The sequence below is a fragment of the Poromitra crassiceps genome, assembly GCF_964638095.1.
Source record: "Poromitra crassiceps genome assembly, chromosome: 23".
Classification (NCBI taxonomy): Eukaryota; Metazoa; Chordata; class Actinopteri; order Beryciformes; family Melamphaidae; genus Poromitra; species Poromitra crassiceps.
The window spans coordinates 16,189,401-16,214,207 of record NC_139639.1 but is presented as its reverse complement, the minus strand read 5'-3'; the positions used below and the strand labels follow the sequence as shown (position 1 = coordinate 16,214,207).

The 24,807-nt window shown below is 45.9% G+C and overlaps 1 protein-coding gene across 1 annotated transcript; it reads right to left on the bottom strand.

Annotated features, from left to right (window-relative positions):
- Positions 1 to 1,093: 1,093 nt before the first annotated feature.
- On the bottom strand, positions 1,094 to 22,569 carry dnm3b (dynamin 3b; the record flags this gene model as incomplete). The annotated part of the gene is made up of 20 exons (XM_083658807.1): positions 1,094 to 1,136; positions 1,904 to 2,077; positions 2,241 to 2,473; positions 3,538 to 3,702; positions 4,473 to 4,587; positions 5,603 to 5,712; positions 10,103 to 10,216; positions 12,433 to 12,487; positions 12,776 to 12,846; positions 13,649 to 13,735; positions 13,865 to 14,003; positions 14,700 to 14,767; positions 14,860 to 14,995; positions 15,187 to 15,329; positions 16,087 to 16,247; positions 16,966 to 17,064; positions 17,738 to 17,941; positions 18,921 to 19,070; positions 20,060 to 20,133; positions 22,409 to 22,569. 20 exons carry the CDS (start codon positions 22,567 to 22,569, stop codon positions 1,094 to 1,096), a joined length of 2,502 nt encoding a protein of 833 aa, XP_083514933.1.
- Between the last annotated feature and the right edge of the window lie 2,238 nt (positions 22,570 to 24,807).

The following is a 24,807-nucleotide window of genomic DNA, read 5'->3' as shown; positions in this document are numbered from 1 at the left end:
CCCACCCGTATTACCAGTCAGCGTCTGGATTGGAGCTTAAGGCTGCGAGGGTCACGACTTGACCGTTGATACAGCACAGGTGGACCGACACCTATGATGAGGTCCAACGCATTATTGAGGCTGTTTCCATATAGAGAATACTGAAGGTGGTCCTCAGCCTTGCTATGTGTGTATGACTGCTACTACAACACAGGAACAACTCACAAAAGTCCACCGTTAAATTACCCCCGAGGCTTCATGACTCATTATTATGAACAGCTTTGACCATGAAAACAAATACAACTGAAACGCCAACAAACGTGCAGACAGACGGCACATGCACACGTGTCCTGGCGCACCTCGCACACACACACACACACGGTATTTAGTCGCACATACACACACAAACACGTGTACACACACACACACACATACTAAGATACAACTTCTGTTCTCAAGAGAACATCAAGCCGATAATGAACACTTAGGGGGCATGATTGTACAATAAATAATACAATACTAAAACAAACTGAGCCTACATATAGGCAAATTAGTCCCTCCCCCCCCATACATACAGTACACGCACGCACGCGCGCACACACACACACACACACACACATACAGACACGCACACTCTACATACACACACATGCAATAAAAGCAGCTTATGTGTCATGCTGCATTTTGGAATGAGTAGGGCAGTACCACCGCTGAGCGTATTTTTCATGTATAAGCAGCAAGTGGGGGGATGGCAGGTGAAGTGGGGGATGGCAGGTGAAGCGGCGACGGGGGGGAAAGAGGTTCCAGGGCCGAAAACTTGGGTAGTGGATCTGCTAAGCAAACCTGGACCACGGGCGAGCAACAAGCGCACGTACATGTACACCACAAGACAAAGTACCATACTGTACATAGATATATGGACATCGTCACCTGGCAGGAAATGGTAGGGCAGGGGGGGGGGGGGGGCAAAGGCTCAGGTTTCAGCACTAGAGAGAGACCAGGATCGCAGAGCCATGGCTAAAGAGAGAGAGAGTGATAGAGGGGGGTGGCGGGGGAGCGAGAGGCGAATGGAGGCCAAGGCCCGCAAGATGTGAGGAAACCCCCTGTGGGATGATTAAGGTGGGACTTGTCTTGTTGGGGACGGTGGGGGTCGCCGACTGGGAGGAAGAGAAGAGAAGAGAAGAGAAGAGAAGAGAAGAGAAGAGAAGAGAAGAGAAGAGAAGAGAAGAGAAGAGAAGAGAAGAGATGAGAAGAGAAGAGAAGAGAAGAGAAGAAGAGAAGAGAAGAGAAGAGAAGATTAGTCTTCAAACACGTTTCAAAGATAAAGTACTAATGTACTACCCCATGTCTCACACACAGCAGCCAACTCACATATAAGAAAAAGCTTTATTGGCAGCATCAAGTATTATTGCTTGTTGACAAAGCATATTAGAAGAGTAAAGGATAAATATATATAGATGAATATAGGAATTAGAGGCAATATATGAATTCAAAATCATTATAATAATTATAAAGACTACATTTTAAAAAGTGTTCATATGATCAATATGATTATACGCGATGCTATGGACAATACTCATAGTGCATCCTAGAAAAAGAGAATCATACTTTGGACATTCGGGCATCCGTTCTTTTTTATATCTTCTCTTTCAATATTCATAATATGTAAATCCTTACAAAACTAAGGATTAGTGATCAGTTTTGTAAGGAGATTTTGTTATTTAAATTTTGAATGTCCAGATGATAATGAGCTAATTCATCAGCTTTTCGATGACAAAGGGAATAACATTGCATCATTGCAATTATCTGTAGACCATAAGCCTCAAATGGCTTCTATTTGTTAACACCAGCACTATATCACAAAAAGATAAGAACATGTTCCCTGTCTTCCCAGTAGGTGGTGTGTGTGAGGTGTTGTACTCACCTAGGGATGCTAGGAGGTGCCCTGTTAGGGCGGCTGGGAGCCTGGGGGCTCTCGGCATTATTGAAGGGCCCCAGGGGTCCCGGGCGGTTTGGGGGTGGGGGGGCCCCTCGGGGGGCTGGGCGCTGGCCCGAGGACATCCTCCTGGGGGCAGTGGGGCTGGGTGGGGGAGACCCTCTGGAGAAGGAGGGGATAGTATGGAATAAATGCTTAGGAAGGAAAGAACACAGCTTATTGAACTAATCTCACAGAAGTCAGGGAAGTGTGCATGTGTGTGTGTGTGTGCATGCGTGCGTGTGTGTGTGTGTGTGTATCTGTGATCGCTTCCATTCCAGTTCACCTGCGGCCACCGGGCCCGCCCACCCAGGAGCTGTCGACGGGCGGGGGCACGGGGGTGGTGATGGTGGAGGTGGAGATGTCTCCGATGATGGCCAGCGCCTCCTTCAGGGCGTGGTGGGTCCTGAGCACCTCGTCCCTCCTCTGGGCCTGCTCCTGGGACTCGTCCATCAGGGTGCTCTGGTCGCCCGCAGAGTACAGCTGGGCCAGCAGCTCCGCATTGATGAAGTCTTTCACCTGGTGGCACACATGTGACTCAAGTCATTTGGTGCAAGTCCCAAGCCATTTTTTCCTTGGACAAGTCAAGTCACAGGGTATGTCAAGTCAAGTCCTTAGTTAAGGCAAGTCAAGTCACTAGCACCCCCCCTCCAGTCTCATGTGCAGTATAATTTTTGAATCAGAAAGTGATGACTCTTGGGACAGTCGTGGTCGCCATGACGATGATCTGATCTGCCATTCCCAGTGTGCGCTCACATACTGGGTTGCGTTACACACACACACTTGTAATGTGAACATTGACAATGTTGAACATTTTAATATTTTATATTTCAACTGAAAACATAAAATGAACAACAACAAGTAATTGCAGTCATCATGTCTCAAGTCAAGTCACGAGTCTTTAACTTCCAAGTCCAAGTCGAGTCTCAAGTCATTTAGTTTCTGTCAGGTCAAGTTGCAAGTCATCAAAACAGTGAGTCCAAGTCGCAAGGACTCGAGTCCACATCTCTGCCTGGTGGCAGGGAGAGGCAGCGCAGGGACATGAAGCATAGTAGCAGGGATGACGAGGTGGTTGCAGTCAAAATGATAAAACAATAGGGCCATTGGCAGGACAATCTGCTAAGAAATGAACAAGGAAAGACACTTCTAACAGACGCTGTCATGTTGTGTCATTGTCGCTCCAGGGCGCCTGCATTTTGAAGTGTTGTCCCTGAGGAGCTCAGACAAGCCGAGTCAGCTCTGTCTTTTAAATCACTTCAAGACTTATTTCTACAGATGTGCTTTCATGTCATATTTTTCTTTCCACTATTGCTTCATTGTTTTTGCCAATTGTCCTCCTCTTCTTAACTTGTGTAACCTTGATTCTGTGTCATTTGTTTGTCTTGATTGCGAAGCAACTACATGCGCTATAATAAAATAAAGTTATGAACATTATAAGTAGTAGTATAAGTTGGAGTATTAGTTGTAGTAATAATAATAGTAGGAGGAGGAGGAGCAGCAGCAGCAGTAGTATTAGTAGTAGTAGTATTAGTAGTAGCAGTAACCCATCTGAAAGGGTTGTGAATGAAGGACTTCTTAATTACATTGTTGATCATGAGATGCATGATGGTCTTGGGCATGAGGTCCCGGATGCACTTGTTGACGATGGCCATGTAGGAGTCCACCAGATTACGGATGGTCTCCACTTTACGCTCCAGCTGAGGGTCCATGGAGAAGTTCTCTTGGGCGGAGGAGGTCTCACTCTCCACCTGTAGGGGGACAGGTGAGATATTACTTATTGACTTAGACCAGTGGTCCCCATCCACCGGGCCGCGGACCGGTACCGGGCCGCAACGCATTTGGTACCGGGCCGCGAGCCGGTCCAAAGAAAAATAATAATAATAATAATAAACATAGGCTATAATATTATAGGCTGTGTGTGGTAGTTGAAACATAGTTTCAACTTTACGTTTATTTATGTTTGTAGTTAAAACAAAAACATAAATACTGTATAGGCTACATACAGTACAACACAAAAGGCTGTTATTTACCCTTTGTCGCCACCTGGTGAGTAAATATGTAACTAAAACCATTAAAATTGACAACCGGTCCGTGCCTTTGTTTTCCATGCATCTATCTATCTATCTATCTATCTATCTATCTATCTATCTATCTATCTATCTATCTATCTATCTATCTATCTCTATCTATCTATCTATCTATCTATCTATCTATCTATCTATCTATCTATCTATCGATCGATAGCATTTGTTATTCTCCCCCCCTAAAGTAAAGTAAAGATTTTAGAAGGAAATTGAGGCAAAATGTATTTTCTTTCCATCATTGCTTTGTAAAATATAGATGAATTCTCCATAGTTGTGAGAGATAAAATGGGATAAACAAATAGATTATGATATTTTAGGATTAAACCGAGTAGAAGAGATACAGTAGAATACAACTTTATGGGTTAACCTAGGAACTGTCACACATAACAATAATTATTATGAATCATTTATTTTATAAAGCGCTTTTCAATCACCGTCATGGTCTTCTCGGGGTAGACCCCAGCACGCAGGAGAGAGGACTTCCAGCTGTCCACATCGTCCTGAGAGTCACAGGCCAACTCCAGGGTGCGATTGTCCTTGTACACATTCCTGAGCGCCACAACACAGGAGGAGAAGGAAGATGTTACACTGCTTCCAGGTCACAATGACGCATGGGTGAGGGGTCAACAAAGAGCTGATCTTGATTCAAATGACAGATGTAACACATGTGTCAGAATACACTGCAAGATACTGGCGAGGACGGAGGCACGCATTTCATTAAATAAACAACGAAAATACATCTTTGAATGATTTGACCATTTAACAGAATGCAGCTGATATTGCTCATAGATAAAAAGAGTGTGTGTTGAAGCCAGTCCTTTTGTACGGGATATGTTGTTGTTTAGCCTCGTTTTTTTAGGATTAAACTTGGATTTGAATGGCTGCAGAGCAGAGCATCGTATTCTATGACATAGCGTACATACCTTCAACTGAATATACAGCAGAGAGTAGCTTAGTTCCCTCGAACAGCACATCCTGTACCAAAAACTAGCCTGACACTAAATTATGCTCTAGGTCCACAGCCTTATGATGCAGTCCTAGCAGAGGAATTGGTTACTTGTTTTCCCCACTGAATATCCTCATCTGCCTCCTATCACAGCATCAAGATGCTGAAGTAACTCGACTCTACAACATTTTTGTAATTTTGACTTTTTTTAGGTTTTCCAAATAAAATGCTAACAGCGCTCAAACAAATCTGCATACTCTTGGTATGTTACGAGTGCTCTCCTCAAGTATCTTGTTACAAACTGCATTCTGATTCTTAGACACAAAAGGAATCGCTCACAAAAGGAATGTCACACACAGAGTGCACATATGGAAATACTGCCCTTTTTGTGGAAGCTTGCCTGGATGCATACATGCATAACCTAAAACATATTTCCAGCACTCCGCCAGGCGCCAGCACCCGGGCTTTGAACTCTCTGCCTCCCCCTACAGTACCGTGTGTGATTGCTATCGAGAGCTCGCGTTTTATTGGCAGCTGTATGAGCGGCAAAACCCATTAAGTGCTCCAATGGAAAGTGAGGAAAGTGAAAACGGGGCACGGCGCGGCCTCGCCACTGACCTCGACTCTGTATTGAAAATAGAGAATATGTGCTTGCTGGACATGAAGCTCTTCTCCACGTCGCGGATCTTCAGGTTGTCCAGGGGGAGCATGTACTTCTTCTCCTTCTCCTGCGAATGAGGAAAACAGAAGGAACGGATCATGAACTTTTTTTTTTTTTTAAACCAGTCTGATGCACACCATCTACTGTCTTTGGCGGTGTTGTTTTTTCTCTCCACCAAGATACCGGCCCCAAAGTGTCGGTGATAGAGAAAGGTGAGATATAGGGTGTTTTAGAGGAGGAAGAGAAAGGGCTAAGATAGGGGAGAAGAAAGTGGGGTAGAGAGAAAGAAAGGGAACAGAGAGAGAGAGGGGGGGTGACAGGAGGGAGGAGGAATGGGGGAGAAATTAGGGGGGGGGGTGTGGAGAAGGGGGGAAGCGGAGGAAAGAAAGAAACAGAGAGAGAGAGAGAGAGAGCACATGTGGAAGTCATTACAGTGTGGGTCAAGACGCAGTCGTTTTTCACGGTGCGTTTTTTAAACCGGGGAGGGAGCCGAAGGCTGAGGAAACTATCTGGCTTATGGTGGTGGAGGAGAGAGAGAGGGAGAGAGAGAGAGAGAGAGAGAGAGAGAGAGAGAGAGGGAGGGAGAGAGAGCATACATATGTACAGAAGCACCGGAGGGGGTGAGAGAAACGCACAAAAGTTGGTCTTCCGCGGTGGCAGCCTGAGCGAAGGCCGCGGCGGATCCTGGAGGGGCCCGGCTGTGACAGAGGCTGAGGGTAAGTTCAAGGGGGTTCAAGATGAGAAGGAGCGCTACCACTATTCCTTTTGCACCTCCATCCTATAGCCCTCCATCTTCCCTCGCTCCCTCCGTCTCTTTCTTTTATCCCTCCCCCTCTATATTTCTTCAATATTTTTTCTTTCCATTCCAGAGGGGCCCACTTCCTGCCGGGTTTTTTTCTCTCTTTTTTTCGAAGAGAGAGAGAGAGAGAGAGAGGGAGAGAGAAGGAGAGAGAGAGAGAGATTAAATGACAGCCTGGCGTTAAAACTCAACATCTGGTAGTGCTTAGCAGCACACAGAGAACCAAGGAAGGAGGGAGAGAGAGAGAGAGAGAGAGAGAGAGAGAGAGAGCGGAGAAGTTGGAGAGGGACGTCCCAGGCTGAAGACAGGAGAGAGCTGAGGAGAAGGAACCAGAAGTGGATTTCCGATGAGATTTGCACGAGAGAAACCCCGCGTCTGGTCCACCGTCCCGGGACAGAGGCGGCCGGAGGGTCCCAGGTAAGAATTAACGGGCGGAGGAGACGAAGACGACGAAAAGGCCAAGAAGAGGCGCTCGCAGACCCTTTCTGCGTTATATTCCCCAAGGGGTCACGATGGCCCATATATGGTCACGCGGGCCCCTCCCTCTTCCCCTCTCGTTCTCTCCCTCTCTCTCTCTCACTCACTCGCTCCCCCCTCCTTCTCTCTCTCTCTTTCCCTCTTTTTTGTAATATCCCCTCCCTGAACGTGCAGCCAGTCTGTCCCGGTCGTCTGAGCGAATGTGCCACGTCAAGGCTGGATACTCTACATGGCCGGCGTGACCAAAATGGACCGCGAGGAGACCGAGAGGCGAAAAAGATCAACCCAAACAAACAAACGGGCCGGCACACCCCAAAAAAAAGGGGGGGGAAGGTGGCGACGCAGACCGAGGGGGCCCCCCGAATCCCAGTTTTTTTTTGGGGGGGGGGAGGCTTCGTAGACGGGATCTCTTTGGTGCCAAAATGGAGAGAGAGGGCGAAGGGAGGGCACAAACGGCAGGGCTGCGAGCATCTGGGACGGCAGAGACACCACCACACCGCAAAGGCCTGGCTCTGACTCCGGCTCCGTCCACCCAGTGTTCAGACTACCTGTTCATTGTCATACTGGTGTACAGTAGTCTGCACATTGGTTAGACTGGGCACGGACCCGCTTCTGTCAGTCTGTCTCTCTCTCTCTCTCTCTCTCTGTGTCTGTCTGTCTGTCCGTCTCTCTCTCTGTCTCTATCTGTGGGCCTGCTGTGTGGCCATTCCACGTTTCAAAGATGTTTTTTTGTGTGTGTGTCTTCCTTACTCTTCGGCCTCTGTTGTTTGTATTTGTGTCATTTTTGTTTTGTTTTTATTTGATTCCATGTGTACTGACAGGCATCCGTGCTCTTCGTCTGTATTTTGTCCCGAGTGCATTTTAACACCCTCTTACTTCCTTTTCACCTTTTTTTTTTTTTATGTGTGTGTGGAATAAACATATATCACAGATTTCCTACACTAACTGTAGATTTTGACAAATTGCTGTGAAGATTAAGCTGTGTTAAAAGATGGAAATCTCGAGCCACAATGTTTTTAAATATTTAAATGTAAGGCCGGAGAAGAAAGTGCAACGGCCTCATAAAATAGCAGCAGATAGTTTTTGTATGCGAGCAGAATGAGTGAGTGTGCAGGCTGCTGGCCTGGTGCTCTGATGAAGATGTGCTCCACATCTTCATCCACAGTGGGAGGAGCCACTGTGGCTGCAAAAGAATCAAACGCAGGCCAAAGGAACCAGGGGCCAATCAATCAAGTGGAGTTTGAAAAATACAGTCAGACACCTCCAGTGAAGATTTAGCTGGGTGGCCAAAGCAGAAGAACCTGGTCCTTTTCATACAGAGGACACTGATCTGTGCTGGATGGCTGTGGTGTCAAATGACTGCAAAAGGCTGCTAAGAAAAGTATTTTGCAGATGGTGCAATAAATACCTCAGCTAAACCCCCCTAGTGCACAAGGGGTATACTGTAGAGTAGACTGACCTGATTTACTTTGACTACAGAGTCAATGTAACACGTCAGATCGTTGAAGAATCGCTTTGTGCTGGTAGGAATGATGAAAAGTCAAAGAGTAGACGTTACTTAGACGTTTTTTGGGGTGTTAAATGATCTCTTCCCGAAGTGTGTGTAATAGAATGGGCAGTGTAGGTATGAAACAGTGAATGGATGCATGAAGTTGGTTACGAAGCTGAAAAGTTCAGAGACAGAAAGGGGGGATATTGATATTTAATGGCGGGGTTTCTCCCCACTAAAACATTGGAGGCTGATGTTTGGATTAAAAACTTGTGATTTTCCTGCCAAGAATGTGCGCAGTTCCAAAGCAACTGCCAACCACACCAAGAGAGGGAGGAGTGTGTGTGTGTGTGTGTGTGTCTGTGTGTGTGTGTACATACAGTGTGTGTGTGTGTGTACATACAGTATGTATGTGTGTATGCGCGCGCGGGTGTGTGTGTGTGTGTGTGTGTGTGTGTGTGTGTGTGTTTGCGTGTGTGTGTGTGTGTGTGTGTGTGTGTTTGCGTGCATGCGTGTGCGTGTGTGCACGAGCATGCGTGCGTGTGTGCATGCGCGTCTTTGACTATAGAAAGTTCAAGGAGTGTAAAACAGAAATATACAAGGCAAAGGCAATGGAGTCTATAATTTCCTACATCACCACACACTAACGTATCAAATAACAATCTGTAGAGTCGACGCAGTGCAGTAGTCCATGTGCTCTCTGCGCTGAGTGTGCTTGCAGTTACTTGTGTGTCTGTGAGACGGACATTTGGCTGGAATTGTGACCATTCCAAATTAGCAAAAAGAATGAAGAAAAAAGAAAAAAAAAGCAAATGCTTGAACTCCCAGTGGAAAGAGGTGGAGAGAGAAGAAACAGAGAAAAGGGAAAAACAAAGACAAAGATAAAGATGAATGGAAAGAAAGAAAGAAAGAAAGAAAGAAAGAAAGAAAGAAAGAAAGAAAGAAAGAAAGAAAGAAAGAAAGAAAGAAAGAAAGAAAGAGTGAATGACAGGACCAGGCCCGAATCATCGACTGCCTCCATCCAGTAAACCGCTCTATCACGATGATGATCCACGCTTAATCAAAGACCATAATGCTCACAAACCGTAAATTGAGCCGTCACATATGCAATGAGTAACGTCACCGACTGACCGGCTGCCATCCAACAGTTTAAATTTGAATCATCAATCACAGCTGCCACGGGGGGGAAATGTGTTTTAGATCGGAGGGTGGAGGGGATGCTATTGTCTCTATCAATCTGTCTTTCTCATAAAAAAATGTATCATACATCTGTATTTTATGTACTAAAGGTCTGTTAGACAAACCGGCATGGACGGCGACTGGCTGAGGGAGTTGCAGTGTGTCCGCCTGTCTACACTTGCTGTGCAGAATATCCTCCAACCTGTACAGCAGGCACAGACAGGCAGATAGACATCAGCCTGCCAAGCCAGCAGGATGCATCCTACCAACCCAAGGTCCACATTGTCATGTGTGAGATGATGGTAACTGATGATGATAATCAAAATAATAAAAAATCTGCTTTGAGATGGACAACTTGTCTCTCCTCTTAGAAACCAGTGGAGCCATGTCAACCAAAGAATCAAATCACTATGGTAACGTTATTCCTCTATGGTGTGTATGAAGCCGGTTCCATGATTCTGCACAACAGCGAAATATCAGAACCCGTCTTAGCTGTAGCAGGACTGAACTCACCTCATCATCCTTGAACCAGGAGAGGCTCTCGGCGGTCAGCACAAACCAGTACTCCTTGGCTCCACCCTTGATGATGCTGATGTTGTTGATGGTCAGCCAGCCTTTGCGGATGACCTGCAGGGAGGGTAAGGTCAAAGGTCAGGTATGGCTGTAGTGTCAAAAACAAAAACAAAAATAGGGAAACCAGAGGCCAACGATAGGAACTCCTCATCCCATAATTCATAGAGACAATTCACACACTTCCGGGATACGACGACCAAACCGTGTTGTAGGACAAACTCACCCAAATCAATCAGTGCAAACCATCAATGCATACAATGCAATGAAATGTGGGGACGCCAGGTTAGCGGTGTCAAATGTGTGCGTCTTGGTGAGTCATTCAGACTCGAACTTGTGACAGTGCTTCAGTGCAGTCTCATCCAAGCCACGGTGTTCAGAGCGCCACAAACAAAGGGTCGTGTTAGCGTGTTAAGTGACCATTGTGTTAAGTGCTTCAAGCACACAGTATAAGGCATGTGTGTGTGTGCGGCGCGCTAAGAATCTACAGTGTTAGGTGTTTTAAACCAACAAGCCACACTTAAACAAGCCAGTGGGCATAGTGCCAAGTGATGCTAAGGTTAGCTTAGTGTCAGTCTTGGACAGCCAGACTCACTAAGGAGGTTGCCCAAATCATTATAGGCCTTTTGGGCCTGTAAGCACAAATGACAGAGCTATGTTGTGGCTGGAACTGTGACAGGAATCTTATATTTAACCCCATGAGTCCCTGATGTGATCATTTTCATTTCCAAATGATCAAATGTGGGTTACACAGGGTTAAAGTTTGTTATTTTTTTTACACTTTAATCTAATTGATCTAGCTGGCAACTCCTTGTAGTCTGCGGGCCTTGGGGGGTGTTAGAGAGTATAAACTGTTAAGAGAGTAACCTCTTACAATCAGGCCTGAGGCGGGAGGAGAGGAGGCCTGCAACAGGAAGGAACGGGGGGAGGGGGATTTAGACACCTGGTGGCACTAGAAAACGCAGGGCATCTTTTCTGGTGCAACATCTCTGGCAGCAAAATGTCTCCGCCAAACAGTAGCCTATACAGCCATATGCCATTCTTTAGCAGTTAGCAGTTTTAGCGGTTAGGAAAGAGGAGATTGCACTCCTTGCCCCCACTGCCTGTGATGTGACCAAATAAAAAGAGAGAGAGAGGTTCCTAGAAAGCAGTGCTGGAGAGCACCACACAATGGGCGGGAAGTGTTACTGCAGGCAGAAATGACATTGCAAACCATAACCCACAATGAGCGATACTCACCAACAGACACCCATAAGAGGGCAGCTGAGATTCTCACTAAGGGATGGGGATGAAATGCAAAGTGGCACCTTGATGACACAGGAGGGGTTCAAACAAAGGGAGATGTCTCAACAACAACACCAGTGATGAGGGTGCTATCAAGTTATAGCACCCATTTTGTTTTTCTCTGTCAAGGATCAAATCATACCACCACACATCAAGAAGCAAACAAATGACTGTCTACAAATGGTGCCCCAAATCAAACATAATATACTATAACACAGCATGCATGCATGGCTAAAATATGAATGAATAATAATAATAATAATAAAAAGAAAACACACAGAGGGTGCAGGCTAAAATGTGCCTAGATACAGTAAGGTGTGCTGTGCAAAGGATTTAAATTAGGCCTGCACGATATGAGGAAAATCTGCAATGCGCGATAACATTGTTCAATATTACGATGACGATATGACTTGTGATAAATAAACAAATATTTAAGTATGCATATTAGCTATACAGTTCCTATCTTTTTCTGGTTTAATACTGCTAACATAGACAGACCCCAAACATCGACTAGCCTATGCCCACAACAAGCATGCGCTCTCTGTTATCGGCTCAAGCTGAAAGTACACACAGCGTGTTTGGGGTTTGGCGGAGGGGCGGAGCGCACCGCTGCACGAGAAAGATGTGCGCTGGATTTACAACACAAGACAAAACGATCGCATGCTGAGTGTGAATGCATGGCGCGTGCTAAAATAAAATATTTTTTTGTTATTCATTGCATTTCAGGCGGTCTTTGCGATGCGTTTATTGCGTATGTTCATAATCGCGATGACGATGAAAATACCATTTTATCGTGCAGCCCTAATTTAAATGAATGAAAGACAACATGTAGGCTCACATTCCTTCCACTTGGGTGTCTCTTTGTGTCTTTGTTTTTTTCTCTACAGTAGCCCAGCCTCCCACTGCTGTGTGGGTGGGCGGCACACTCCCTTGACCTCGCGCTTCGCTGTTTGTGTGTGACGCACAAGACATGACAAAGTAACGCTCACCTGGTTTCCTGCTGAACTCTGGCTCTTATTAGTCTGACTGCTCCTCTGCTGCGCACTGGGGACAGGAAGCAGCGCCGAGACAGCCGGGATAACAGGGATGACAGGGAGAGAGAGAGAGAGATAAGAGACTGATAGGAGATGTAGGGGAGAGAGAGAGGGAGAACAACAGCAGAAGAAGAAGCATAGGGGGTGGATGAATAATGATCAATTATGTTTATGTGAGTCATACGTCTAAATGAGCCCCTCATGAATAGTCTATTACTACCCCGTGCTGCTGCTCTGTCATAAATACATTATCATGGTGGCACAGTCAAGTTAATGGATGGCGTCTGGAGACATTTACTTAGCGAAGCCGATGAAGTCTTCGTGGTTAGTGTTGATGTAGGAGAGCTGCACATCGATCAGCAGCAGAACCTGCAACCATACACAAGACATAGTGCAACCCATTCTTATATGTATTATAGTGGTCTATTTATTGCATAGAGGATTTGGTTTGTAACGCCTCAAAATGAAAAGAATAGATTTGGATGTGATGCTCCAATGTGAAGAAGGAGAAGACTGGAGCTTATTTTGTGTGTTGTGTGTTCATGTCAACCCAGTCGTGAGAATAAGACGTAATAAAATACATTTTACGTGTCTGCAAACCAGGGATACTGTGCGCACGATCTCGACTCGTGAATTAGAAACAAAACGTTAGCATTTTATGTTTCTGCAAACCTACAGTTTCACCATCAATTTGAAATTAAACAGCGTTTAATTTTGCCCTTTTTAGATAGGGTTATGTTGTATGTATGAACACAATTGTCCTTTGTGAGCAACTTTGGTTATGTTTAGGCAAGTAAAACAAATTAGTTAAGGTTGAGATTAGGATTATGGTTTGGGTTAGGCTTAAATAACAAAAACGTTAAATGTGACTTATTGTTGAAATGTAGACTTTGAACACGGCTCTCCGGTGTGAAAGGCAAGTGTTTACGCCCTCCGTCTACCTCGACCACAACACCCTTACTGGCCACCGCGCTATTTCAATAGCACACTCTATAACGTTGATATACACATACCTAGAAACATGATATGCAACATGTTTTTGGTTCAGAAACGCTGATATTCTACGTACCCGTGGATTGCAGAAACGTACCTTGTCAACGTTTTATTCTGGCGACCGGGCTGCTTCAGGTATATACGGTATGTTGGTCTGCACAGAGTCAGAGGGTGTTACCTGGTCTTTGGCCCGACTCTCTCTGTCTCGGATATGGGAGGTCACGATTTTCTCCGTTTCTTCACGCAGCATGGGGAAGCATTCCAGCTGGAAACACATCACGCACCACGGAAAACACATCAGCATTCATCCCCCCATCCTCCATCCACCACTCCATCACCAAACGTCTCCATCCTTCCTTATGTGTCACTGCAAGAGACGGAGGGGAGGAGCTACCTTGTTGGAGCACTGGCGCACGGTGTTGATCAGCTCCTGGATGACCATGTCCACACACTTGACGCAGGGCTCCTTCAGCTTTACAATCTGCTTCTTCACAATGGCCTCAAACGCCATGTCTGGAGTGAACAGCCCGGTCCTGAAGGAAGAGACAGACAGGCACAATGGTGAGGAAAGGAACGGTGCTTTTCTTTTATTATCTAATTAGATAATAACACACGTAAGATTTTTGTAGCAGTGTCGTTTTGGTTCCATAACCAAAACACTGCTTTTGTTCCCAGTATTGTATTGTAGCATTAAAGCTGCTCTTATTGCAATATTTTATTGTGATAAAAAGGGTTAATACTAAAATTTGGACGCACACCTGTCAAATTTGATGTTTCTTTAATGTCGCATTCCCTCTAGTATGGGTGGCATTTTTTGGGGTTGGGGTGGCCTACCACTGCTGAATGAATATAGAAACATTCAGAGGCTGAATGGAGAGGAAAAAAATGAACTCCTCCCTCACTCATAGATTCCCATCCAAACCCTGTAATTTTAGACTGCTGGTAAACCAAATCCAAACATCTGCTTTGTATTTTTGTTAACCTGACATGATGTTGGCCATGTCCACTTTTATATATTTGGCTGCATCTCCTGTCAACAAACTGTAAAGTGGAGTGAAGTAATAACTTTATAATGCTAACAGACATAAAGTACAGTAGAGACTGGTTGCGTTAGCTTAGCTGTAGGCCTCCAGTATTTGGATAGCCTGTGTGTCACTTGGGGGGAAACACAGGTGAGAACGTAGTAGAGAATGAGAATAAAAGACAGAGTTTGGTCAACAAGCTCCCACCTGATACCATGGATGTTCTTGATGGCATAGCTGATCTCTCGACGCATCTCCTTCTCATCGCACTCCATCTGAGTGGGGAGGAGAGAAGAAGTTAGAAGACGAGAGAGACAGAGAGGCCGCTGCAGCTGATCTACCCAACCTGTTAGTTCAGGTGCGTCACCTTGACGAGCTCGAAGGGGAAACGCTCGTGGAAGATGCGGTTGATTTTAGCTCCGCCGGACAGCTCCACTGTGTCCACCTGGTCCCCCGAACCTTCAATCCTCTTCTCAAAGTCCACGGAGAACTGCTGCACCATCCTGAACAATTACAATAAAATAAAAAAATACAGCAACAACTTCTGATATTCAGAATGTAAGACAAAGGGAGGATTGACAGTATTTCTCCACAGTAAATTGATTCTGTAGTACACATGTATTTCTATGAACAATGTCAATGCACTTGTGGAAAAATTGGGGGGGGGGGGACAAAAACAGTGAGTGGTACTGACTGCAGCAGCTGCTTGGTCTTGCGGGACGGGTCATCGGGCCGGTATCCCCGGTATTCCTCGGCCTCCTTGTCCAGGCCCAACAGCTGGGACTGCAGCTTGCTGCGGAACGCCGGCAGTGTGTCCCGGATGTGGTTGGTCAGTTGCTATGGAAACATGATGCCGGCCAACCACAATTAAACCAATTATAACCGCATGTGACATCATCACTAAGCAGATTATGTTATCGGCGTTTTGGCTCTATAAAGAGGTTTCCCAGTCTGGACTGAAACGTAGAGCGCAAAGATATATTGGACAGCACCTTTAATTTTTGTGTGATTGTCTTTCTGTATTGTTTTTTTTTGTCTTCTGACTATTGATGTGACCGCTACGCTGCTTACTCACACTAAATCACATTTCTCATATGTAATCTGATTACCTACTGTGGCAATACAAGTGAATCTGAATCTGAGTTTTCCATCTTCTTCCATCATTAGGTGCACAATGGAAGCGAATAAAATCGGCCCACACTCTTATTAATTATGTAGAGCATAATTAATTTAATTTAAATTAATTTTGATCAATTCCTAGATGCCTTTGGGATTTCTATTATGCTTTGATCCCATAGACACTCAATAATTGAGCCAAGATAGCCTGATATTGCTGTTTGTTCAACTACATAAAAAGGCCTGTCTGAAGGCATTTATTTGTTTCTGACTCTGGGAATCACACACATCTAGGCTATTCAATGTGATCTCCTTTTGATAACTAATGTAATAACTAATGGGATATTTTTTCACTTCCATTCATTGAGCCTCCCCTGAAACTGTTTGGAGCCTCCCCTGGGGAGGCCCGCCTCCCACTTTGAAAACCTCTGATGTCGAGTGTGCTTGGGAAAAGCACTGGGAATAAATCTGGGATCACCTGGTTGAGAATTTTCTGTAGCTTGGGAGTGCCCATTTTTTCTGCCATGTGCCTGTATCCAGGGTGGGTGAGAAAGAACTTCCGCTCGGCCTCCAGGGCTGCCTTGATGTCTTTCTTCCCATCAATGTCCTTTTGACTGCGATTCACCACCCCGATATAACCTGGGGATGAATGAACAGAGGGGATGATGATCCTGAGGGACAACGGACTGAAAGGCAGGGAGCAAGATCAACACAAACCAAAGGAGTGGAGGTGCAAATCAGACAGAGGATCAAAGATGGGTAGAGTCAGTTATTGCGTATTGCGATTTAGAGAAATACAATATACAGGACAAATACAGGAAGATAGTGTAATCGGGTCTGTTCACACCACCATTCGCAGCGGGCGAGCCTAGGAATCGAGCGCGCGTAGCACGCGAGTCATTGAGTAAGTGAGTGAGTGAGTGAGTGAGTGAGTGAGTCAGTCAGTCAGTCAGTCAGTCAGTCAGTCAGTCCCTAAAGCTCTTCTAGTCTGGTCCTCCTGGGTCCGGGGAAAAAACTGGTTTGAACTGATCACTGAATATTAGTATGCTATATCTTCAATGAAACGTGTTACTGTTGTACAGTAAGGATAAATGGATTTTCTAGCTTTTAAGGTACAGGCACTTAATGGGAAATGTAAGGGGAAATCTAAAGGAGCTAAAAGAGACTGACATTGAGAACTAGGAAGTGACAGTGAATCTGGCTCACATAGCTCACAATAAAACACACGTGTGTATGTGCACGCGCATGCACATACACATACACAGACGCACACACGCACGCATGCGCACACACACACACACACACACACACACACACACACACACACACGCACACACGTACACAAACAAACACACACCTCGTCGCAGTGGCAGCAGCTTGTTCTCCAGGATTTCTCGGGCGTCCGTGCCTTCATCCATCAAATCCAGCTTGGTGATGACACCAATAGTCCTCATGCCTGGTGAGGGGTCAAAAGGTCAAAGGGTCAGGAGGGACTTTTTAGTGTTTTTGATTGGAATACAAGTGACAATGTATTAGAATACAGAAAGATATGCCACCTTGCACTTAGAGAAAGCATTCCCAGAGACACATCTGTCTCATTTCTTGCTTTTCCTGGTCCTCCACTTGCTCCCACTCCTCTTATTTCCCAACCTTCACACGTTCCTCCTTCCTCTGCCGTCCTCTTCATCCCCTCTTCCCCTCTTTCTACCTCTCCCTCAACCTAGCCCCTCTTCCCCTTCTTCTGCTAGATGTACAAGTGTCTACATTTCAACCGTACCTAAGTAACATCTAATGTTGGTTTACTTGCCTAAACATAACTAAAGTTGCTTTATTTGCGTTTAACATTGGAAAGGCGGTGAGGTTTTCAAATTAACCACCGTTTTGTTTCAAATCTACGTTGAGATTCTACTATGCGAGGTTTGCAGAAAAGTAAAATGCCAACGTTTTATTCTGGCGATAGGGCTGCTTTTCTGCCTCGTATTCCTCCCTTTCATATCGTCTCCTTTCCCCTCGTGTTTCTCCCATGTTGTGCTCCTCCTTTCCACACCATTTCCTCGCTTCCTTTCCTTCAGTGCCTCCTTCTACCTAGTTCAAGCCCCTCCCCCCCCCCGTGCATTTCCCTGCCTTACCCTGGGGGTCGACGTCCTTGGCCAGTTTAAGGGCGTCAGAGTTGGCCAGGTCGGAGTTGGCCGGCGTGACGGCCAGGATCAAGCAGCTCTCCCTGGTGATGAACTGCATGATCATGTCCCTGATCTGCTGCTCGATGTCGGCAGGCTGGTCCCCCACCGGCACCTTGGTGATCCCCGGCAGGTCGATGAGGGTCAGGTTCAGCACTGCACAGTCAGAGGAACACAGTTCATTTCAAATAATTGCCGTTAATTTTTGTGACGTGTAGTTAGTAAAAGGGGAATGCCAAAAGGTTGACCCTACAGCTGGTAAAATGTAAATATAATGAAGAGTTAACATCATAAAAAAAAAACTATTTGAGTTGCAATTACAGCATGAATGTCTATATGTCATAATATAAGTATTCTAATAAGCGCCAATATTTAAAACTGTATGGGTACTGATCTGGAAATGGACCCAGAAGTGAAAATAGAACTGAGAAAATTACAAGATTTGCCCACACATCTACAAAAAAAACATATCGGAATACAGCATGTATTCCATAGTATTAACCATAGTATTTAGCCTATATGTCACCTCCATCAGTAGTCCTCAACATGATCAACTCTCTCACAAAACTAGAAACCAAACAAACAAGACTCTCATCTCTCACCATGTCATCATACAAATGCAAAGAAACCCACATTTACTACTGGCAATTAATGGGAAAGTGGCATTCATTTGAATGTACATTTCAGCATTCAAATATGCTATAACCATATCCAAGATGTTTGCTCTGTACTGCTAAAACAACGTAATGTTCACGTGAACTTTGCGTATACTATCTAGATTTGAACCAGAAAATATAGTCTTATTCCAAAATCATCACTATGGGTTCTTGCAGCACACCTGGATAGTCACCTTGTTCAGTCAAATAGCCTCCTCTTCACTCCTCATCATGGGGATTCATTCATGTGTGGTGATTTACAGTAGCCAAATTCATTCCAAAATCGGTCTTTTTTTTACAATGACCGAGTTTTGAAAAATATGCATGGCCAGCTATTCATGGAAAAAAAACTGCATGTGATGACTCACAGCTTGTCATGGTCTACTTTGACTCTATAATGTGTTATTGCCCGCTGTTGCATGACAGTGAGAAGTGGAGGAAGGAAGGAAGGAAGTGAAGTTGGGGGCGGGGCTTCGCACCATGTGGGGAGTACACTCGCAGGTTGATGGGGACGGGGGAAATGCCCCTGTTGGCGCCCGTGACGCGGTCAGTCTCCGCCTCGATCTCCTGGCGAACCTCGTCGAAGTCTGTGAACTTCTTTCCTTTGCAGTGTAGGAACTCAGCCCATTCTGAGAAGATACACATGAAGAACATACAACTGAGATTACTGGTGTGTGGGAGAGAGTGTGGGTGCTGCTGCTGCTGTGAGTGTCTGTGAGGAAAATAACACCAGTATGAAAGGAAAACTAAGCCAGCGCAAAAAACAGTGCCATTTGCAAAGGAAATAGAGGGGGGGGGGGCTGGTTGGCTGTGTGTGTGTGTGTGTGTGTGTGTGTGTGTGTGTGTGTGTGTGTGTGTGTGTGTGTGTGTGTGTGTGTGTGTGTGTGTGCTTTCATGCATACGTGCATGGCCGGTTAGGGCAAGGTTTTGTTTTGTTTCTTGTTGTTTTTAAATATTTTTTTCCAGATTTTTTTAATCCCATTTTTACCCCCCCCCCCCCCCCCCCCCATTAGTGCTCATTTTAATTTATTCATCCTGGTTGCTGATCCACCCTCTGCCGATCTGGGGAGAGCCGAAACTGGCTCCATGCTTCCTCCGAGACATGGGCAGTTAGCCAGCCGCTTCTTTTCACCTGACAGGGGAAGCTTCACCGGTAGGACATAGCACGTGGGAGGATCACGCTATTCCAACGAGTTCCCCTCCCTCCGAACAGGCGCCCCAAACAACCAGAGGAGGCACCACTTCAGCGACCAGGATATTGCATGTTTTGGTGAGGGGTTCCTATATGAAGGAGACCCCCAGGGGGCACGGGGGGAACATGCAAACTCCACACAGAAAGGCCCTTTTTGACAACCCCACCCGGGCGGTGGACACTCGGACGGGCACGCACTCCTTCAGCGCTCACAGCGTCCCAGGTGGGAATCAAACCCAGGACCTTCTAGCTGTAAGGCGACAGCGATTACCACTGTGCCACCGTGCCCCCCTAAAGGCTAGGTTAACGTTAGGGTTAGACAAGTAGTGGTTATAGTTAGGGCAAGTCTCCAGGGAATGAATGCAAGTCTATGTAATGTCCTGAAAAGTGATCATGATGTGGGTGTGTAAGTGTGTCTGCGCCCACCTGCGTTGGCGCTGATAAGCTGCAGAACCAGGGGCCTACGGGTGACAATACCAGATCCGCGGGGCAGAAAGTCCCTGAGGAAAGACAACCAATCAAAACTCATAGTACAGAAACACAGCCCATGGGTGTGGCTGTAGGTTGGTACATCATCTTCTTCAGAATTCAATCTCTAAAATCTCGAAAGGCAAAGTCGCTTTGAATTATTAATCACACTAGATATTATGTCATCCCAACTGTACTTCATAGTGTAGGAGCTTCAATGTCATTCATAGGTGCGGGTTTAAGTCGATCCAAAATACAGGCTAGAGAGGAGCTATTTTAAAACACAGCAGCAGCTCCTGTGCAGTGCAGGGCAATCTGACCCGATAAACAACACATCAAAATGAACAGCTGCATCGCTGGCAGGTAGAGGAGCTCTCTCATTAAAAAAATGATGCCTTCACTATTTAAATAATCCACATCCGCCGAGTAATTATCTCCCGTGCTAAAGACCTGTAGTGAGAAACCTTATTAAGATATATCGATCCTCGGATCTCCCTGAAGTAGGTGTAGCTACAAAAAAGGGAGTCTCTACATCTTGTTCATTCAGCGCTGTGGGGCTCAGCTCTGGACAGAAGGGCCACTACTCAGCATCACGGCTCTCAAGGATGGCTAACAGGACAAAGTCTGTGCATCCATATGGAACTATAGATGGTGTCACCCATGCATTGGCTGGTGACACTACAGAGAATCTAACTTATGGCATGGGTGTGTGTGTGTGTGTTTTTTTTTACAAGCGTAAACAACTGGCACGTGCCCTCACTCTGCAACAAATGTAATGTCACAAGAACCAACGTCACAATACTTTAACCAAATTAGAGTCAAATTTGCAATGAGTTGTGAAATTAAGTGATTAGCGCGACTTTCTACAGAGGAGCAAATTTACTATGGGGAGTTATAAGGAAACAGGAGGGCAGCGTAATAACCCCTCGATTAAAATGTCTAAGGAGATGACTCGCTTCAATTTGTTCCGCCCAATTATATCACAGAAATGAGCAATTGGAGACCACATTATTGTTGCAGCAGTTTGAGATTCTTGTATAACAGATTCAAAACCCTGTGTTTCACAACATACAGTGTTAGCTCTAGCCTAGATTATATATATATATATATATATATATATATATATATATATATATATATATATATATATATATATATATATATATATATATATATATATATATATATATACTGTATATATACTGTATATATATATAAGTAACTGAATGAATGTATATATACATATGTAACCGAATGAATGTGTCCTCGTGAGTCCCAAGTGGTAGCGAGTCGGTTGGTTAAACTCACTCCCCAGTATAAAGGCCCGTTAATCAGCTCCGCCAAGGGAGCTAGCCTTCCTGCTGTAGTGGTTAGCATGTGCACTTTGGAAGCCGGAGGTCGGCGGTTCGAATCCACCCCTGGGCAAGCCCTTAACATGGGTTGCTGTGACTACTATCAGCACAACGCCGTTACATATATTACAAAGAGCAGCAAGGATCATTTGCGTTGGGGGACCTGATTCGGAGCCTCTTTCCAAACTTGAACAGACATTGGAATTATGCTGGCAATAGGATCACACACCTGATTCTGATACTATCGCCCGCATCAATTCCAATATCTGTTGAGGCTTGTGAATGGCTCTGACCTCAATGCTTGTGTTGAAAATACAGGTTTTATTCTGCAACTGCTCGTTATTGATTGGTTTGGAGTGACCAAAACGCTGGGAGAGGTGATGAATATTCATCGCCTTTCGCTTCTGTAGCAGTGGGAGTAGGCACTGCAAAATGAATGAAGGGATGATATTGCTTAAAGACAGGCTATATGCAGCGATGTGACTCTGCCTTGTGTTTCACCACTACAGACAACATAACAGCATCCCAATACGCACCGATGCCACTTGAAAGGAATGCTGGTCGCTGTAAAGAATGGGATATCTCTGGTGCTGCATGTGAAAGAGCCTGCCTGGAGTTGGTGCTGATTGGGCTGAAATCCCACTGGTGTTGCTGTAACCCAAATACTTCCTCCCCCACATAGCATAAGGCAGGAGTGTGTGTTAAAAATAAAATGGTGATGACTGGGCTCTGGTGGAGAGGAACCGAACGTGGCCTTCAAATTGAAGGTCTCTGCCCATCACTCTGTGCCTGTGGTCTGTAGCCTAGCAGTGACTGAAGGCTGGGGAGAGATGGTAACTCTGCCTGGGGAGAGATGGTAACTCTCTGCCTGCAGAGATTGGCCCGGTAGGCCTCTTATGTCATCCTCAAGGTTAACAGGACAAGGGATTATCCTATTTCTGTTGGTCAATTTTACCTGCCTACAAAGTTCTCCAGCACCGAGCTTTTCCCTGCGCTCTGGCCGCCGACCACCGCGATCTGCGGCAGGTCGAGGTTGCAGGCCTGGCCGATGGAGCTGAAGGCATCCTGCAGCTTGTTGACCAGCGGGATCAGGTCCTCCATGCCACGGTTTCCCATGGTGCCTTTAGACGGAGGGACTCGGGATCAGCGAATGGAGAGAGAGGGGGGAGGGTGGGGGAGATGTGGCGCTGCTATATTAGTCCAGGATACCGCGGTGCTTGTTGATGCAGTGAAGTCATCTAGCCGCGCATTGCCCCGAGCCAAGCGAGGGTCGGAGCGACTGGAGAACAGAGAGAGAGAGAGATTCAGAGAGAGAGAGAGAGAGAGAGGGATTCAGAGAGAGAGAGAGAGAGAGAGAGAGAGAGAGAGGGAGAGAGATGAAGAGACAGGGACAGACAATTGCGCAGTTGCTCAACAACACCACCACCATAACCTCCCTCTCTCTCCCGACTCCCGCAAACACACGCAACACACACACACGCACGCGCATACACACACGCAGTCAGCCACGCACATACTTTCAAGGGCATTTGGAGAGTGGAGCTCGGGCTCCCTAATCACACTGACAAACCCAAGCGCTCAAAGCTCTGCAGAGCAAACGCGTATAACGACTAAATAAATAAAAAATAATAATAATGCATGACGTTGGAATGCGCTGCTTACAAAAAACACGAGAATAGCGCACAGTTTAAAAGATAGGCTATCAGAATATAGCCTACTACTGCAATAATATTTTGGTAGCCTACCCCGCCTCAAGATCCCCTCGGTGTTTTCAGTGTCCGACGGTCCCGGTCGCTGTCCAGTGCTGAAGCGACGCGCAGATCAGGCAGCAAAGACAAGTGACAAGCGGTTATACAAGCACCACCTGCTATGGCGCCAGGGCATCCGCTGGATCTCAACGCCCCACGCATTAATGTGTTCACCTGTGAGCGTCGTTATGGTCGGATGGACGTCAGAGCGGTCTCATCCCGAACACAAATTCGCCTTTGACAGATTAATCATTTTTCTTTTGCCCTTTCCTTTCCGCGGTAATTGCGAAGCTGCGCCTCGCCTCGGCACCGTGATCGACGCGGCCGCAGGACCAATGAGAGCCGCGGATTTGGAGGCGAGGCAGACAAACGCGGCGTCTCATTGGCCGAGCGGCTACAGGTTAGGCCGGTCGGAGCCCGCCCCCTGTTTACAGCCGTGCCATTTCTGCCCGTCGTGAGTCATGCGGCACGGCTGCGCATCGCTGCAACATTACTGGATGCGCTCTCAGATCCCTGCAGTGAGAACAGAAATCAGCTGTCGTAAATTTCATACATGGGCTACTGTCATTTCATATGTGGTGCAGTTATTTTCTGTTGCCCTGCTTGCTGTAGAATAATGCAGCAACAACACGTAGGCTGTTGCATCCTGTAGCACTGGCACTGGAAAAATGAATCATATTTTCCACTAAGGGTAAAAAGTGTGATGTGGCCCCTCAATGCCATTGCAGGCCGAGGCTGCTGGAAGCTGTCATGCGGAAAGGACGCTGCCATTCTGTCTTAACCTCACTCCAGCTAACATCTGTGGAGCATTATCTCTCCTCCACTGGCTGTGAACATCGGCTCAGCCTCTCATCAATTTTACATGTTCATCCTGAGCAGAATGATCTCAGAGGAAGGATCTCTCGGACGAATATTGCTCACACAGGCTGAGAAGACACCTGGTAGGCTTGGACCGCACAAGAGCCAAGGTCCTGTGCGTCACTCTCCGTACAAAAATACGTCTATGAAAGTAAAATCCTATTGGTTTAGTCGTTATTTGCCCTTCCCATTATGGTCAGGCCACCACAGCTTGGTCCTGCCGACACATCACGCTGTAGTGTGTTGGAATGTCAGTAGGTGGCAGTAACGGCCTAGACTAACAACTGAGGTCGGTCTGTTTAGGGGCCTAATAGACTACAAGACTGTGATTTATTCGTTCTCTGATAAACATCCTTAACAGAAAGATAAATAGTAATCCTAACTAAATTATTTAGGCCTATTATATTTATTGTACTTCTATATTAATGTTAGTAGGCTATGTAGGCTATATGCTACACAGCAAAACTCAGCAAAGTCCCTCCCTATAGGATTAGGTCTTCTGAGAAAGTTAAGTTAGGCTACATCAACTTTTTTGTTTTCAGAAAAAGAGTGGAGATGACTACGGTATCGTTAGGATATTAGGAAGAGTTATTGACAGATTGACTGGATCTCATAGCTGTGCTCCTTCTCAAGTTTAACCCCTGTGACCCCTGTCAGAGAAAGGATGGCCCAATGTGAGGAGAGGTATCCAGTGACTCTCTCTCTCTCTCTCTCTCTCTCTCTCTCTCTCTGTCTGTCTCCTTCACTC